The 18,113-nt window shown below is 38.3% G+C and overlaps 1 protein-coding gene across 1 annotated transcript in view; it reads left to right on the top strand.

Annotated features, from left to right (window-relative positions):
• LOC124594166 overlaps positions 1-18,113 on the top strand; it is a 130,052-nt gene that overhangs the window by 19,198 nt on the left and 92,741 nt on the right. The window contains exon 3 of the mRNA XM_047132521.1: positions 7,916-8,126. Coding sequence (XP_046988477.1) covers positions 7,916-8,126 — 211 coding nt within the window. The remainder of the gene's footprint in view (positions 1-7,915; positions 8,127-18,113) is intronic.

Here is an 18,113-nt window from a genome sequence, read left to right as displayed (position 1 = left end):
ATTGATATTCTGACACTGTTACTTTCAGTCATTTCTGTCGCAACAATGAGTCTGCCTCGGTTGAATTTGCCCTATTCATCTGTTCAGGGAATATGTTTTCTATCCTACAATCATTCATCTGTGTTCCCTCCTCCTTAGTCATATCTTTGTTCACATCCTCTACAGTAGGTCTCAACCCATAGAACTCCTTTGACATGGTCAAATACTGCAGATTACTACCAATCAACACAAATCCAACTACAGATACACAACACACAAATACTGTGTAGGCTACAATATCAGTTCGACCATGCGACAAATGGGCCATAGTCGTTCATCAGCTATTACATTGTATTTAATTGAACCACAATGAGCTATGACTCAAACTTTAAATATTATTATGGAAAGCTCTTCATGTCAATTATTTCGATATATACTTGGATTTTGGGTCTTTTATAATACCTGTATGTGTGCCTCCCTCAGGCACGACATCTGTTCCTTTCAGTTCATTGTAGTAGTTCCTTCCTGTTACTCTGGGTGTAGTTTCTCGAAGCAGTGAACATGTAACGTGAACAAGTCTATACAAATGGTTATTTCATTTATATACAGTCACTAAATAATTCACAAAATCACATGTATGAACCATATGTTGTTGATTTGTTACCTTCGAGCCCCACGTAGCTGTGCCATTTGTCACACTCCCTACTGCTGCCTGCTGACACTTCCATGATCAGTGAAGGTGTAATATCCTTTTCCTGTGCCCAGCCAGTATTCTTCACCACATTGAGATATGTGAAAGTGAGGTGACGCAAGACTGTCTCTCATTGTAGTCAATGTTTGTTGATTAATAAGTTTAAATTCAAATTATTATCACCAGCTAGCAGCATTGTTTAGCAGTTGCCACCAAAGGTGCTCATTAACATTTACTAGGCGGATGATTTGTGTTTTAAAATGAATTGATATCTTTGATTTTGGATAGTACATGTACACCGAATTCCTTCAAAAGTCACAGGGTTCATTTAACACAGTTTATTTGATATGATTCACTGCAATGGATAGTCATACTTCAGCCCGATAATAAATGTCTAAACAGGTTGTATAACTGAAAGCCAAAGAAATTTACTTGCAATTAGCCTGGCTTCCAATGAGGTTAACTATTTCACACAGTTGCGAATATCCAGAACTGCAACGCTAAAAGCTCGGACACCAAAATCTCAAACACAAAGACTCCCAGATGCTAAAGAATCACAGACGCTAGAGGCATTAACAATACATGCATTGGGTTCCTTATAATAGTTATGAAACAAAAGGGACTTTCATTAGAAACTCGTAGAATAAAGCCTCTTGCTAGTTTGCATACAATTCTCCATTTCACGGGCCCTTATTATTCTTTTATTAAATTTTTCTTCTTTAAAATGAGACTCTGTGATTTTATATGAAATATTGGGATTGTTCATGGCCAGTTCAAATAAATTTTAGTTTCAAAAAAAGACCATACATGTAACGAGGGGTTACACAATGCAGCCCATAACAACATTGTACAATGTAAGAATAACATCCTAAGGCTTTTGCTATGCCACCATGCTGTCATATATATTTCTTGTCAGAAGCTTTAAGGAAGACTTCATTCTGCAGCTGAAATTTGGGAGAGCAATTCCAAATGGTAGTCTTTGTAACTTGAACAAACCCAGGTGAGTGTTGATCACAAGATATTGTGTGGACTGCTCATCCAGTGGCAACTGCAAGTATGCTTCATATAAGTCATTCTTAGAGAAGAATCTGCCCTGTCCCAAACTGTCCATCAGTTCCTCCGGTCATGGGAGAGGAAACAAATCCGTGGCAGTTTGTGGGTTTACTGTAGCTTTAAAATCAACATACAGCTATGTAAACCTCCTGATGGCTTTTTGAGGATGACTAAGGGTGGTGTCCATTGACTAGCGGAAACGGATTGAATAACCCCATTGTCTTTTCATCTTTGCAGTTCATGCACAACTTGTTCATGTATTGCATGGGGTGCAGGCCTTGTGCAAAAAATCATGGTTGCACATTGTCTTTAATGGCATTGTATGCTTCAAAATCTTCAGCCCTACCTAAACCTGGTCCAGACAATTCACTGTATGGTACACAAGTTTGAAACAGTGACGTGAGGCACTGAAACATGAGTTGTTACACATTGTCTTGTATGCGCAGGTTGAACAAATCAAACAAGTCTAAACTGAAAATGTTTGCACTGTTCCTAGAACTGAGTACCTGAAATAAAACACATTTTGTAACTTCATAAAAAGTTGCCACCAAACTGCACATGTCAAGTACTGGTATTTCATGTCCGTTACCAGAAGTAGGCTCCTGAGCCATGGACTACTAATCCTTTCATATGTGTCTTTATTAATAAGGAAAACAGAAACACTAGTGTCTTAGTGAAATTTAATTGTTTTTTTAGACAAAAAAAAGAACAAAAAGTTTATTCTCCTGTATGTGACCTATAGCACAAGATTTCTGCGATGGAGAAACGTGAGTCTTCACAAGTGCCAGTTCTAATGGCAGTGACAACATGCATTTGTCGATTGTTTTGCTGACCATATGCCTGCCTGGCACTGGACCTGGCCCACACCCTGGCTGCCTTGTAAAAACACTGTTTGCATATGACCTTACCTACCACATTGGAAACATTCTGCTTCATGACAAGTACAAGCTTTTCTGTCATGATTTGATAAGCACAAGGACAAGACTTCCTCACTGTATTCCGTAGCACACCCCATATACCATGAGATTGAAAGTTTTTGTCTCTACGTTTACTGTTAGTCTGAGCCCTGCTTTTACACTTTTTTAATATTAGCCTGAACTTTTGACTGAATGTCTTATGCACTTTTAACAATATAAATACATGGAGCCTCAAAATCAACTTCAGTTGTGTGCAGTATAGTGTGATATTCAACAGAACTGTTTCAGACCAGGATCTGACAATTAGAGAATAGCAGTGCGAATACATGTCTATTGACATATTTTGTGTGACTGCATCACATAACATGACATCACTATAACTAAGTCCACAAAAACATTTAACCCTTCAATGTTGTTTTAGCCCTCTAATTTTCAGAAATCCACTGTCTTAAAGTTTGTGCGGGCTGCTTCTTAAGATGGAGAAATTTAAACCTTGCTGCAGCAACATGCACCTGAGCATCACAAATGTTCACTGAGCAGCCTAATAAGTTCATTGTAATCCACAGTTTCTGGGTGAGAGTCGGCTCCAACCGTTGAAAGGAAAAATGCATTGTGTGCCAACCTATAATGTTACATGTGATGACATAGTGGGCCTTCATCTGCACCCAGTATTCTGACCAATCCTCTTCATTACTACTGAACAGGTGCAACTTCGGTGCAGCATTCAGTGGCAGTGTTGCTTGTTTCAGTAGCAACTGAGTCATCTGTTGGAGACTGAGTAGCAGACATTCACTCTAGCTGTGCTTGAAACTGAACAACATTTAGAAATGTTTCATATGGTGGCTCAGACATGATTAAAAACCTTGTATGATATGCAGGAAATATCAAAATATACTGGGCAAACCCAGGGTAGACAGTGCATGAGATGAATGTGCACACTTCAAGCTGACATTGTAATGAGGCGAGAAAGTTTATAACAAGACTCATCGTCATTTGTTGTACCAGATGAAATAACACTAATTGGTACCATGGTGAATTCTTAGCTTTACTCCATGGAGGGGTCTGAGATGTTACCATAATATGCAAAATATTATATGACATAATCATAACATGAATAAGACAAAATTCTTAACTGTGTTACAATACACATCGATAGAAATGTTAGGAGTATTTATTACTGTCACTGAACATTAATGTAACACTTGATAAAGAACAATATACAAGTCTCCTCACACAGAGTACAATTGATTATAAAACTTTTATGCAGAGTTCTGTCTAATACAATCTATCCACTGTTTGCTTGGTAGAGAGATGATGCTGTAATCTTTGGTGATGATTGCTAACTGGGCTGAGCTGCACTGCACTCATACACAGTGAGCTGATGTGGCAGCATATGGAAACTCCTCTTGGTGTGTCTATACCACCATCTGGTATTCGTCATTGCTTTTGGCAGAGACTGTTTACTTGTGGTTCTGTTGCAAGGTACCAATCTTGCCTTGGCGCCTTGCTTTTTACATCACACCACAGTAAGCCTTGTGCTTTGGTTCATTACTGGGGAACAGCACCACATTTGTGAATTGGTAAAACACATTCTTGCATTCTCTGAAATAATGATTTAGCCTGTAAGATACAAAGTAGATTGAATTAATAGAAAATATAAATGTGTACAAGATGGGCAACAGTGACGGGTAGCAGTGTGAATCTTACAGATAAATGTCACAAAAACATCAAAAAATTTTAAGAGCAGAATGCTCAGGAAATGGAAGGTTAAACTTTAATGCCCCATCCATACTGAATTATTAGAAAGTTAGCACTAACTCAATTGGAGAAGGGCAGAGAAAAGAAAGGAGCGGACTGTTGAAAGTACCATGTTGGCATCTACCAGTATTGGTTGAAGGAAAACCAGTGTCAGAATTGCTGAACAGCAATTAAATCCTGCTTCTCATGACTATGAGTGTAATGTTTCAAGTGCCATCTCTCATTGCTTGGAGGAAAATCTTTGAAGAAAGGTGCAATTTTTTTTAATTATCTTTTTTATTTTCGTCAAAGATTGCAGGTGCTCGCTACAGCACTAATGTATAAACATGGGGTGTCCAAAAAGTCTCTCTGCAGTGCTGTATGATTGTTAGCCCTGTGTGCCATATGCCACAGTGAATATACCGAAATCAAACGATGAAATACAAGATATTAATTTATTGAATATTCATTTTTACTTACAAATTTTCACATTAAATGTTGAAAGTATCCCCCCTGTTGTTGAATACACAGTTCAATTTGTCTGATCAAGTTCCCAGACACAAGCTGTAACGTTTCTTCTGTAACAGAAGCAGTGAAAGTGGATATTGCAGTTTTCAATTCAATGATGGATTATGGATGATTTTATAGACAGTTGCTTTTGCTGCACCCCAGAAGAAAAAGTCAGGTGGTGTTAGGTCAGGCAATCGTGGAGGCCAAAGTCCCTGTGAAATTATGTGATTACCAAAACCATCAGCAAGCAGTGACATTGAAATGCGAGCTGTATACATATAACTAGCTAACAATCATATGGCACCACAGAGAGACTGTCTGAATGATGGGAGAGTCCACTCGAAGGGAAGAAACCTAGGCAGGTGAACAATCATACAGCATGTGTGTCTAACAATAATATGGCATTTCACAGAGATTACAATCAAAACTTAACTCATTAAATTAACTGAATACATCAAAAAGTTCGTCCTTTTAACAGTTTCTTCTATTACAAGGTTTAAGCTGAAATATTTGTTTAAATGATGAACTTAACATATATAAGGATGCAAACAAAACTTTTGAAGAAACTGGAAAATACTTTGGTCTTAATTAAGGGCTGGCTTTGCTAACATGTTTTCGAATAGAGCCAAATAAATCCTTTAAGAATACTATTAGTTGTTCCTCCAAAAGTTTATACTTAGTACAGATTTTGTATTTGTTTATAAGTCAACAATAGAATTTAAGTTATGAAACAATTACTGATTTCGCCATACAATGAAAGATATTAACTAGGAATAGTTGAAATAAATTAGAAAATCAATTACATCTGTAAAACTAAGCACAAAATTAAATCTGGTGTTATAATACCAGAGAAGGAAAGTTGCTACTCACCATATAGCAGAGATGCTGAGTCGCGATAGGCACAATAAAAAGATTCACACACTGTTATGTTCTTTAAGACTGAGTGCCAACCTTTCTCTTTTATGAAAATGAAAATGTAGGTTATACTCACGAATGATATTGGTAATTAGTGAAAAATGAAAAAATGAATTTTAACGAGGCAGATGGCAAAACAAGGGGGGAAGTAAAAATATCCCAGCTTGCTTTGCCACAACATGCCAGCAACTCTATACAGATAATAGTGATAACTGTTGGTTTTGAGAGGTTTTGACTAGTGTTACGCTGTGATGGCTCAGCAGGAGCATCATGGAAAATGCCTAGGCTTTTGAAATGTTAATGATATCCCATAATAATTATCGAAAAAGAATTAATGATACCAAAAACACCAACAAGCAGCAAATAGTGGGTGCCCATATCACATCTAATAATTGTAATAAATAGCATTGTAAATTTTTTAATGTAGACTTTTACATGATATTTTGACAATTTCTCTAGATTTTTCTTCTAATGTGTGTAGTCTAGCTCTCAGTTGTTAAATTTCATGTGCCACCTTTCAGAGCTTACAATTTGTATAGAACATTAACAGTCAGCAGCTGAGATCTGTCCTAAACACACCTGAAGAATGGAGCTGTTGAAATACGTAAAATCTCAAAAGTAAAAGGACTGCAAACTAGGTTACCAATTTTGATGAGAAGGCCTATAAGATTGTACAAGTGGCAACTGACTGCAGGGTAGAAAGCTAGAGGAGGTGTAGGTGTTCCAGAACATTTCATCATTACATACAGTTACAAATGGGGTTTTGTACAATACAAGCCATATGTATTATTGATCATGCAACATTTTCAGTGACAATCAAAATGGGGGAAAAAAGAACAAGGTGGCACAGCGATGAATGCACTGGATTTGCATTCAGGAGGATTGGGCACCAAATCTTCATCTGATAATTCATATTTGAATGCCGGGATGTTTCATTTGAAAAGATCTCATGCAGAGCTGTGATAGTAATATTATTTTTTTAAAAAGTCATGTAAGTTTTGTTTTGTCGAGTAAAGTGATCATGAATATAAAAGTTTTTGTACACTACTGCCCTTATTTTTATTACATTTATTTTAAAGAGTGTGAGTTTTTCTGTAATGTGGATACATGGAACCAGAAGAATACCAGATATTTTAAACAGAGCTTTACATGTGTTTCTAGATTTGCATGATTGTAATGGCCCATTTTTGCAGTTTGAATGTGCTGACATCTGCTTTAGAATTTCTCCATAATGTGACCATATTTAAGGTGGGAAGTAAAGTAGGCATTTATTCACTCTTTACTGTTTTCTCTCTACTGTAGGATTGTAGTGTGCAAAGAAGGGCTTGCTGAATTTTGTGTTAAGATATTTTAATTGTATGATTATTCATGTTGTAATGAAATTGCTTCACTTTCTTTTAAAACTCCTCATTTCATTGCCGCTTATGAGTAACTGATGATCATCACTGACTTCTGGAGCTTTATATATATTGAAAACTGCTAAATCATAATCTTTCCATGTCAAAACCAATAATTTCTGATTGGATAAGTGCAGATCTGAGACAGTTTTGCCCCACTGTGGTGATATTACTTAGAAGTCTTAGTTCACAACAGAGGCATTGGCTTCACTTGCGAGTAGCTTGTTATGTAGTCAGTGAATACTAAACATGCTTCAGGAAAAGCGTGTCTGAGAAATGTCAGACTGATGTTTTTATTGAAATGAGCAATTGCTAAACAGCTTGTTTTGAAAAGCAAATGCTGCTAGCAGTTAGAAACCTATCAGCATGCTATACTTGGTGTTGACATGTTTGTTACTAGTCAGCTGAACAGGGAGTGTATGAAATGAAAGCTACTTTGTTACTTGTAGCATATGTCACCATTAGTTTTGTTGAGACAGAAAAATGGAATTCATCATTGTGCTTGACTCGTAAGTAACCATATTTATCCAAGGAATACAAAAATGTAACAACATTGCTTTCTAGACATTACCAATTCACTGTTCTTGGATGAATTAACTCCAAATTATGTTATTACTGAAGACCTCTACATTTTATAATTGTAAAATCTACTGAAATATATTGGTTTATGAGTGTGGAAACAGAGATGTTCTGTTACTTCACTAACAGAATCATGAAATGTTGAAAAACTATATTTTACTTTTATAGGACAGATTCATGCAGTTTTCCGCAGCCATGGTTACTTATTCTCCTGGGAAAATCAACCAACACCAATTGCACCTTTGAACTGGTTGGAGGCCAGAAAGTATTGCCGTGATCGCTGTATGGAACTTGTCAGTCTTGAAACTTTGGATGAGAATGAATTTGTGAAAGAAAAAATAGATTCAGGTAACAAATTATTTGCCCTTTTATGTCCACTGAAGAATTTTTATTTCAGGTACTATAAAATGTAGAGATATACACTATGTGTGTCCATTAATGCCCAGTGAACAGATATTGCCAGTAATCTCAAACTTAAAGTTACTTTAAGCAGGACAGTATTTCACAGGTGATGAGCTATTTACTCATAAAAGCAGTTCACAAAAGATATACCTGGAAGTTCTAATGTGCAAGTACAGAAGTTAGAAGCATTATCCTCACCATTTAAGATGCATTTGCTTCATCTCTCAATCAGTAGCTATTTAAAAAAATAGTTTTTGTTATGTCCTATAGTGTTAGAACAAAATAAATTCACTGTGGAATGAGGACAGTAACCTCCTGCTTATGAGGTTAAGATGAGAATGTTTTTGTTAGAGGTGTTCCTTTACGTACTGTACCTTATGTTGCCACATTTAGAATATCCATTTTGGTATTTTTTTAAATTGTGTCAGAACACATGAAATTTATTTAGTAAAAGGCAAGTTGTGAGAACATGTTTCTTGTGTGTGGATCTTGTAGTTGTATGTTTTACAACATATTGAGAATATTTATTCCATTAGGACAACACATTAAGTCATAGATGGTGTTTTAAGCAATCAGCAGAAATATTTTTGAGCTGAATAGTTATATCCACTGCTTAGGCATGAATAGTGAACACTTTTATTTATTTATTTATTTATTTATTTATTTATTCATCCGTGGAACAATAAATATTGTATGGATGTCGTCAGATTACAACACATGAGCACACATTTACATTTACAATTAAACAGGTTTCTCGTATTTTGTGTAGTTTTTATAACTAGTCATATACATATTTATAATTACATAATATGTTGGTGATAATGTCATATGTTGCTAATAATCTACGTCTATGTTAAATATTCTTTTACAGTATAACAACTTTTACTTACTAAAAAGGTTTTAAGCTTTTGTCTGAAAGTGAGGGGCTCATTTCTTTCTTTAATTTCTTGTGGTAATTTGCTGTACAGTTTTATCCCATTGTAAAATATACTTTTTTGCGTCTTTGCCTTGTTCTTTCTATCTAGATGGAGGTGGTGACAAGCTCTTGTTTCATGGTCATGTATTAGGCTTTTTGTGTTGTACATGTTGAGATTTTTCTTAATGAACATTATGTTCTGAAAGATATACTCACAAGAAACAGTTAGAATTCCTAGCTTTCTAAATAATTCTAGACAGTGGGCCCTGTTGTTGCTGTTTGTTAGTATCCTTATGGCTCTTTTTTGTACTTTGAACACAGTTTGTATGTTACTGTCACTTGTTCCCCAAAACATGATCCCATAGCTGAGGACTGAGTGTAGATATCCATAATATGTTATTTTAAGACAGGTATTATTGCATACCGGTGCAAGGATTCTAAGAGCATAGCATGCTGTGGATAATTTCTTTGCCAAAATGTTGACATGGTTTGTCCATTTCAGTTGGCTGTCTACATTCATCCCTAAGAATTTGGTACTTGTTACACATTCTAATTCATTATTATTAACTTTTGTTCTAGTGGCATTGTGTTTTTTGTTCAATTGGTAGTTAATATAGTTAGTTTTCTTTACATTTAGGGTTACTTTATTTTTTAATGACCAGTTGTGGACATCATTGAGAGCCTCGTTTGCTCTTTCTGACAGTTGTGTTGGATTTTCACCTGTTATTACTATGTTGCTGTCATCAGCAAAAAGTATTTTTTCGCCATGTCTGATACTTTGTGGGAAGTTGTTAATGTATATAAGAAACAATATTGGGCCTAATACACTTCCCTGTGGGACGCCTATATTCACATTTTCTGGGCCAGACAGGTGTTTTATAAGGGAATTGATTGAAACTTGTGATATCTCAACTCGTTGAACTCTGTTTTCCAAGTATGATTTGAACCACTTCTTTGTGACACCTCTTATTCCTATTTGCCCTAATTTATGAAGTAAGATTTTGTGGTCAACTGTATCAAAGGCCTTGGACAAGTCTAAAAAGATACCACTTACATTTTCACCTTTGTCCAGTGCTTCTAAAATTACTTTAGTGAACTGTGCTATAGCATATTGTGTGCCTTTTCCGGGCCTAAAACCAAATTGGTTATTGGAAAGAAGATTATATTTATTCAGGTAATTTAGCAGTCTCTTTTTGACTAGTATTTCTATTATTTTAGAAATGATAGACAGTATAGAGATCGGCCTGTAGTTCTCTACATTTTCCACATCTCCGTTTTTAAGGATAGGTATAACTTTTGCTTGTTTTAGGTACTCTGGAAAGTATCCAGATTCGAAAGATTCATTAATAATGTCTGTTAATGAGCTCTTTATGGAGTCTATACAATCTTTAATTACACAGACTGGGATTTCATCAAGTCCTACTGAAGTTTTATTTTTTAGTTGGTGTACTACTAGTGCCACTTCCCTTTCTGTAGTTGGCAAGAGCACCATTGAGTTTGTTGGCTGGTTCTGAGTAGGTAAATCATACGTATCTGGAAATTTCTGCTGTAATTTTTTTGCAATACTACTGAAATATGAGTTTACAAAATCATCTAATTTTTTAGGGTTACCTACTAGTACATCTTTGTTTTTAATATGTGAATTGAGGTCCTTTTTAGCAGAGTTAGATGTTTCCTGTTTGACGATGTTCCAGGCTGCTTTGCTCATGTTTTCAGCTTCAAGTAATATTTTGTTGTTTGAAAGTTTTTTTGCAGCTAGCAACACCTTTCTGTAAATTTTCCTGTACGTTTTGTAGGATTGCAGAACTTCTGGGTTAGATTGATTATTTTTTATGGAGTTGATAAATTTCAGATTTGCATTGGTTTCTGCATAGACTTCCCTCCAATCTTCATATTCTAGCTGGGATTTAAACTGATGCAGGGCTGATTTGGAAAACATTCTTTTGTATGTACAAAGTTTAGGAGGAGTTTCTACATGAATGTTAGTTTTTAAGATCTGGCAGAGGTGGTCTGCTAGGCCCAGGTTTTGGACAACAATATGACATTTTTTACTATCAATATCTGTAGCTACATGATCTATAGATGAGGAGAATTCTTTCATTATTCTAGTTGGACAATTAACAAGGGAGGATATTGCATAACAGCTTAAAATATTCACATATATGTTGCTAGCCTTATCAGGCTTCATCATATTAATGTTTAAGTCACCACAGATAATTACATTTGCTTTTGGTCCAGTAACCTTGTCTAAGCTTTGATTCAGTTTTGATAAGAATATATCAAAGTCTTCACTGAGAGAGCGGTACACACACAATATGACTAATTTTTTTGCTATGCCAGGTCCTATTATTTCAACAGCGGAAAGTTCGAAATGTTTGTCCTCACCTAGATCTAAAAGATCATATCTTACTTTAAATGACATACCTTTTTTTACATAGATACATGAACCTCTACCATTCATTGAGATTCTGCTATAGTAACATGCAAGGTCAAATGAGGCCAATGCAATGTGTTCAATTTGCTTCCCTTTGCACCAGTGTTCAGTGATACACAAAATTTGGCTATCAAATTTTTCCAATTCTACTTCTAGCTGTTGTGTTTTGTTCTTTATTTATTTATTTATGCATTTATTTTACCTGGCAAGATTAGGGCCTTCAGGCCCTCTCTTACACCTAACCAGGCATGCTCAGATTCAACAAATTTCAGTTTCTACAGAACATTAAGGGCATATAACATGTTATACAGTATTAATGTTAAAGAAAAAAAAATAGAGATTATAAAAGTAGTACAATGATTATTATAACAATCAGAAAATAATTATAACAATCAAGAATAATAATAATAATAATAATGACTATGTATATGAAAGTAAACATATTTTCTTTTATGAATGTCAGTCCTATTGCTAGTTGGGAATTTTCTCGTTATATTCTTGCAGCTTGTGAGTTATTCTCATCAAGCAGAGACATAAGACGATGGAGTGGGGTGAAAGAGATATGGAAGAGGTAGATAGGTTAGAGGAAGAGAAATAGAATGGTAGGATTCGAAGCTATGATGGAGAGGAGAAAGAAAAAGATGAGAGCGGCACAACAATGGTGGCTATACCATCCCTAATATGTAAGTCTTGAGTTCCCTCTTGAATGTTGAGTGGTTTTGGATAAGACGCAGATCACAGGGAAGCGCGTTCCATAGTCGTATGGCTGAGATGGAGAATGACACGGAGAAAGATTTTGTGTTATGTAAAGGTACAGCCAAGATGCTAGACGTATCCGATCTGGTATTGCGGTTGTGGAATGATGATAGGTGTTTAATATGAGAAGATAGGTATTGGGGGCACCAGTGGCTAAGAAATCGATGAAGTAAGCACATCGTGTGCCTTATGTGGGCGTATCCAACCTAGCTGGGAGTATGAAGGACTGATGTGATCGTACAACCGTATATTGCATACGTATCTAACGCAAGCATTCATCACTAGCTCGAAGCATCTTGAATTTTCACTATTTGTGCCGTGTTGAACTACATCACAGTAGTAAAGATTAGGCAAGACTAGTGTTTGGACTAATTTTTGCTTAACATGGGTTGGAAATATTTTTCTAAATTTTTGAATTGCATGTAGGGAGGAGAGCGATTTCCGGCAAGCTGTGACTGTTTGTTCTTCCCAGTTTAGGTGTTCATCCAAGAGTATTCCAAGGTCTTTTACTGTTTTTTGGTATGGTAGTTGGGTACCATTGACGAGTATTTGAGGGACTGTTTCGCGAAAGTACCGACTGATTAACTTTGGATGAGATATAAGAATGACCTGGGATTTCTTGGGGTTTAGTTTCAGACCTAGGTTCTGTGCCCATCGAGAAACAGAGCAAAGATCTGCGTTCATACTCGCTACTGCGTCAGCAATGTTCTTGGGGCTTGCACTTATGTACAGTTGGATGTCGTCGGCATATAGATGGTAGTTGCAGGAGTGAATCACTGAAGAAATATCATTAATGTAAAGTGAGAAGAGTAATGGACCAAGGACGGAGCCTTGGGGAACTCCTGAGCGCACGTTTTTCCATGATGACTTTTCCGACCCACAAATGACTTGTTGACTTCTGTTTTTGAGGTAGCTGTCGAACCAGTGTATTGCGCTGTTTGAGAAATTCAGCTGCTTCATTTTAATTAGTAATATATCAAAGTCAACTGTATCAAAAGCCTTGCTAAAGTCAAGCAGTGTTAGGATGGTAGCTTCACGTCTGTCCATAGCATGTTTAATGTCATCAGTTACTTTGATTAATGCAGTTGCTGTACTATGGTGCTTTCGAAAGCCTGACTGATATTTGTCGTGGATGTTATGAGTTTTGAGGTAATCCGTCAGCTGTTCATGGACGATGTATTCTAGGGCTTTAGATGTTGCAGGAAGTATGCTGATCGGCCTGTAGTCACCTGGCGACTTAGGGTTGTCAGTCTTGGGTATAGGTTGAATTAAACTTTGCTTCCACTCAGTAGGATATGTACTACTGACAAGAGACAGGTTGAAGATGTCTGTGATAACTGGAGTAATAGTGTTTACGACGTTCTTAATCATGCCAATGCTCACTCCATCATTTCCTACTGCCTCGGAAGAGATTCTCATAATTGCCTTGGCTTGATAAACAGCGTCAGATCTTCGCTTCCCTATACCGAAACTGCGCAGCTTTTTCCACAGTGCTGCAGGTTTTGATATGCCGCATACGACAGAGCGGGCGTGTCTGATTTTGGCATTCCTCACGCTTTGCTTGGTTCTATTTCGGAGTTTCCTATAAGCTTCGTACGCCTCGGGAGTTGGGTTACGCTTGAAGGCCCTGTGTGCAGCATCACGTTTATTCATTAACTGGCGTAATGCAGTGGTGAGCCACGGAGCGGGAGCTCTCTTTACCTTGACAGTGCGTTGAGGAGCATGTTTATCATACAGTGCAATAATTTTGCGACATAATTCCCGAATTTTTCCGTCTAAAGTCGGTTCATTGCTTATATCATGCCAAGGGATGTCTGAGCAATCCTTTTGAAGAGCGTCATGGTTAACCTTTTTTTTAAGTTTCTGTAGGTTACCAGGTGAGATTTTTCTTTGGTAGTATGTACTGAGTAATTTAAGAATATCACGTCATGAGCAGAGAGTCCTGGAGCGGATGTCTGATTGGCGCGAATTATTTTATCTGGTCGCTTTGTTGCTATTATATCTATGAGTGTATGGCTGTGTGGCGTGTGATGAGTTGGGTCCAGCGGTGTTAAACTCATATCATTGAAGTGGAACAGTCTCCTTAGTTTTTCTGCAGAGGGAGATTTTAACTGTAAGTCGATGTTTGTGTCGCCCATAATGATTATGTGTTCATACAGTGTCACGAGCGAGGACAGGGCAGACTGAAAGGAGGACATAGCACCGACGTTTGGAGGTTTATAGATTACTCCAATTAGCAGTTTCTGATTTGATGTATCTATTTCGAAAAACAAGAACTCTGCTTCTCCTTCACCCTTTGCATCCGATGTGCATAGTATAGTAGGTCTCAGATCAGAGCGAACATAGGCACCCACACTACCCCCGCGTCGTGTTTCACGATCTGCCCTTAGGAGAGAGTAACCAGTGATTCGGATAGCGTCGGAAGAAATGTTTGGTTTCAACCAAGTTTCAGAGACGAGGATAATATGGAACAGCGATTGGCAGAACAGGTCACAGAACTCGTCGAAGTGAGCCATTAGCGACTGAGCGTTCGCGTGGGCCACAAAGAGCCCGCCGCCGGAACCGGTCCGTCCCATTGTGGCCGCCTGTAGGACCGAGCACGCTCCGTCTACCTGCTGGCCGGAAGAGGGACAAAAGCTGGATTTCGCGGGGGAAGACATATTTACAGGTGTGTCCAAGGTCGTGACTGACTCAATCGTCTGTGGGCTAAAGGTGAAAGACAAGCGGAGAAGGGAGCGAAAAGAAAGAGGGAAAGTGGCAGTAGTGGTTACGAAAAAGATAATAGTGGTAGTAGTGGTAGTGACGAGGATGAAAATAACAGATATAGAAAGGCGGTTTTAAGGAGGTTCCTGTTAATGGAGAATGTTAATTCCCGTTTGAATATACATGAGCACTTATGATAGACAAATAAAGAAGCAATATTTATGTGAAACAATTGACTGATTTTAAATAGAGTACTTATGGTACATATAGAAATAACGAAGCAATATTTACGTAAAAAATTGAAAAGAAAGAATAAAAATTAACTTATATTAGACAGAGTACAATATGAGACTTTGTGTCTCGCGAGATTTCGCTCAGTCTTTCAGTTCGGACATGTTCGTCACCGTTTTCCTCCCTCGTTCCGTCTTGACTACGATCCTGCCGTCCTGGGTCCATACATTTTGAAGGCCGAACTGTGTGATCGCAGTGTTCAAAACTTTTAGTCTTTCGCGCGTCAGATCTTCCCTCAGGGTAACCCCACTCTTGGCGAGTTTTCTTTTCTGAGCAAACACTTCAGCTCTTTTCCGGTATGACACAAATTTAATTATTATGGGCCTGGGTTTCATCGCACCTGGTATCCTGCGCCCAACATGGTGGCTTCTGTCAATATCGGCCACGTCGATCTGCACGCCAAGTTTCTCACGCATGAGGCTAATGGCCAGGTCGTCGGTGTTTTCTCGATCGTTTTCAGCTACCCCGAACAAGCGCAAGCTGTTCCTTCGCTGATACTGTTCAATTTCATCGGTGGCCGCCGACAGTTTAGCTTCTAGGTCGGCGGCTTTTTTTTCTTGTGCGGCCAGGGACTTTTTAAGAGACTGGATTTCGGTGCTGTTGCGCCCGACAGACTCTTGCAGTTTGTCCATGACCGCGGTCGTCACAGAGTCCGTGATCGATTGCACTATTACGTCTAGCGTGTCTTTACTGTGCAGCGCCGCACTCACCTGGGACCGGACGAGCTCCCCGATGTCGGGAAGCGAGGCCTCACCTGCCGCCGGAGACCGGGCGCCTGCGCCGCCTGCGCCCCTGTAGCCTCGCCTGCTGCCGCTTACTCGTGCTCTTCCCATTTTTCACTCACTTATCACTTGTCACTTGTGGTAATCAACGGAGAACAACACACCACGGCAAGTAACACTTGTTTAGTCGGATGCACACGTTGTGGACTGCCGCACTTCTCTGTAACACCTTCAATGAGCGGAAAAACTCGCGAGCCAAGGAAACGCGCGTCACTCAGTGGCCGCCATCTTAAATCTTGGCTTGAAGGTTTTGGTGAAACACTGTTAGGCATTTGTTTTCACTTATCTTGGTGGCGCCTTTCCCTTTAGACCTGATGCTAAAAAATCCTTTAGATGAGCTGGTGGCATGGTTATTATTCTGTTGATGACAGTGGAGGTGAGTCTGTTGCCGGTTTGACTTGGAAGTTGGTGTATCTGAAGGTATCTGCCTTATGTTAGTCTTGTAACTGAGGCCGGGTACCAAAATCCTGCAGAGTTGAAAGTTTCCTGGTTCTTGTGCTTCTTCTGTTTGCTTCTGTTACTGCTGATGATGGTGAAGCTGGTGAAAAGTCTTTCACTGTTGAAGACTGAGGAGCGGCCAATACTGATGAAAGGTCATTGGCTGTTGGCACATCAGGCGTTTTTTTTCTTGTTAATGATGCAGTTGCGTAGTATGTAGCTGCTTCTGCTGAAGCTGCTTTGGAAATTTCTGTCCTAGTTGAATCATTTATCTCAGCTGTTTTTGAAGAAAGTGGAGATTCTAGTGCTGGACCTGTTGTCAGTGATCCAGTTTCATTTTCTTGTTGGAAATTTTCAGTTGCTGTGTTTGGTGGTGGAAGTGGTATGGTCGTGCTATTCTCTTCCTTAACTGCCTTCACTGCATTAAGAATTTCTCGACTAATGAATGATTTTCCGAGTTTATTTCTGTGAAGCCCATGCCTTGTAAAATGACTTCTCTCTGCGGATGGTACGTCCACATATGTGGCATTTGGGAGGCTTCGGCAGATTTTCTCTTCCTTTATGATCTCTAAAAAAGGATCCCTATACAGACTGTTACCTGATTCACTAATGGACACTTTATGATGCTATGCTGCCCACCTGAGCCATATGCTAGATTTAAATATACTGATGACCTGCCACTCATAATATTTCCAGAAACTGACAGAGTACACTATGAATACAACATCACAGCAGAACTTCCTTCTTCCTAAACTTTTCTATACCTGAAGTTTTATTGCTATAATTACTGCTCTTTCCAATCACTTACAAGTTCTCTGTTATATCTGCAATAATTTTTTTCTACCTACTCTCCTGCCAGCCACAAGCACTGCTTTCCTGCTGTCACCAACACACTCAAGCCTATTACATATTTCCCTGGTATCTAAAGATGTACCCGAGACACACAGACCTTCTCTTTATGCTCCTATATTAACCTATCCCAGATGTGAACTCAGCAAATACCAATAGAGGGTCTCATTAGCACATCAGAAATGTCTAAATCAAATTTTCTTCTGTGAGACCTCTAGTAACATTCACTGCAACTAAACCCACCATTCACAAACTTATAACAGATCCATACTTTTCATTCATGATCATAATTCACTAAAACAATAAACAACGTAAATCAGTAATGACTCTGATATCTGTCTTTACAGAAACAAAGTAGCTACACTGATTCCTACTCCCTTCTATACATGGGGACCAAGTGAGGTGGCACAGTGGTTAGCACATTGGACTTCCATTTGGGAGGATGACGGTTCTAATCCTTGTCCAATCTTCCTGATTTAGGTTTTCCATGATTTTCCTAAATCACTTAAGGCAAATGCCAGGATGTATTCTTTGAAAGGGCAGGGCTGATTTCCTTCCCTATCCTTCCGCAATCAAAACTTGTGCTCCACCTCTAATGACCTCATTGTCACTAATCTTCCTCCCTTGCTTTTTCTTTATGGTAGTAGCAATTACAGAAAGCAAGATTCTTGTGATTACTGATGTCAGAGGGTTACCTTTTTAGAGCAGAGTCTGAGTTTAGGAAAGACATTACAATAACAGAAATGCCCCATAAAATCTTTAAG

The sequence above is a fragment of the Schistocerca americana genome, chromosome 2 (genome assembly GCF_021461395.2).
Source record: "Schistocerca americana isolate TAMUIC-IGC-003095 chromosome 2, iqSchAmer2.1, whole genome shotgun sequence".
In the NCBI taxonomy this organism is placed as follows: domain Eukaryota; kingdom Metazoa; phylum Arthropoda; class Insecta; order Orthoptera; family Acrididae; genus Schistocerca; species Schistocerca americana.
This window is presented reverse-complemented; position numbering and strand designations above follow the sequence as displayed.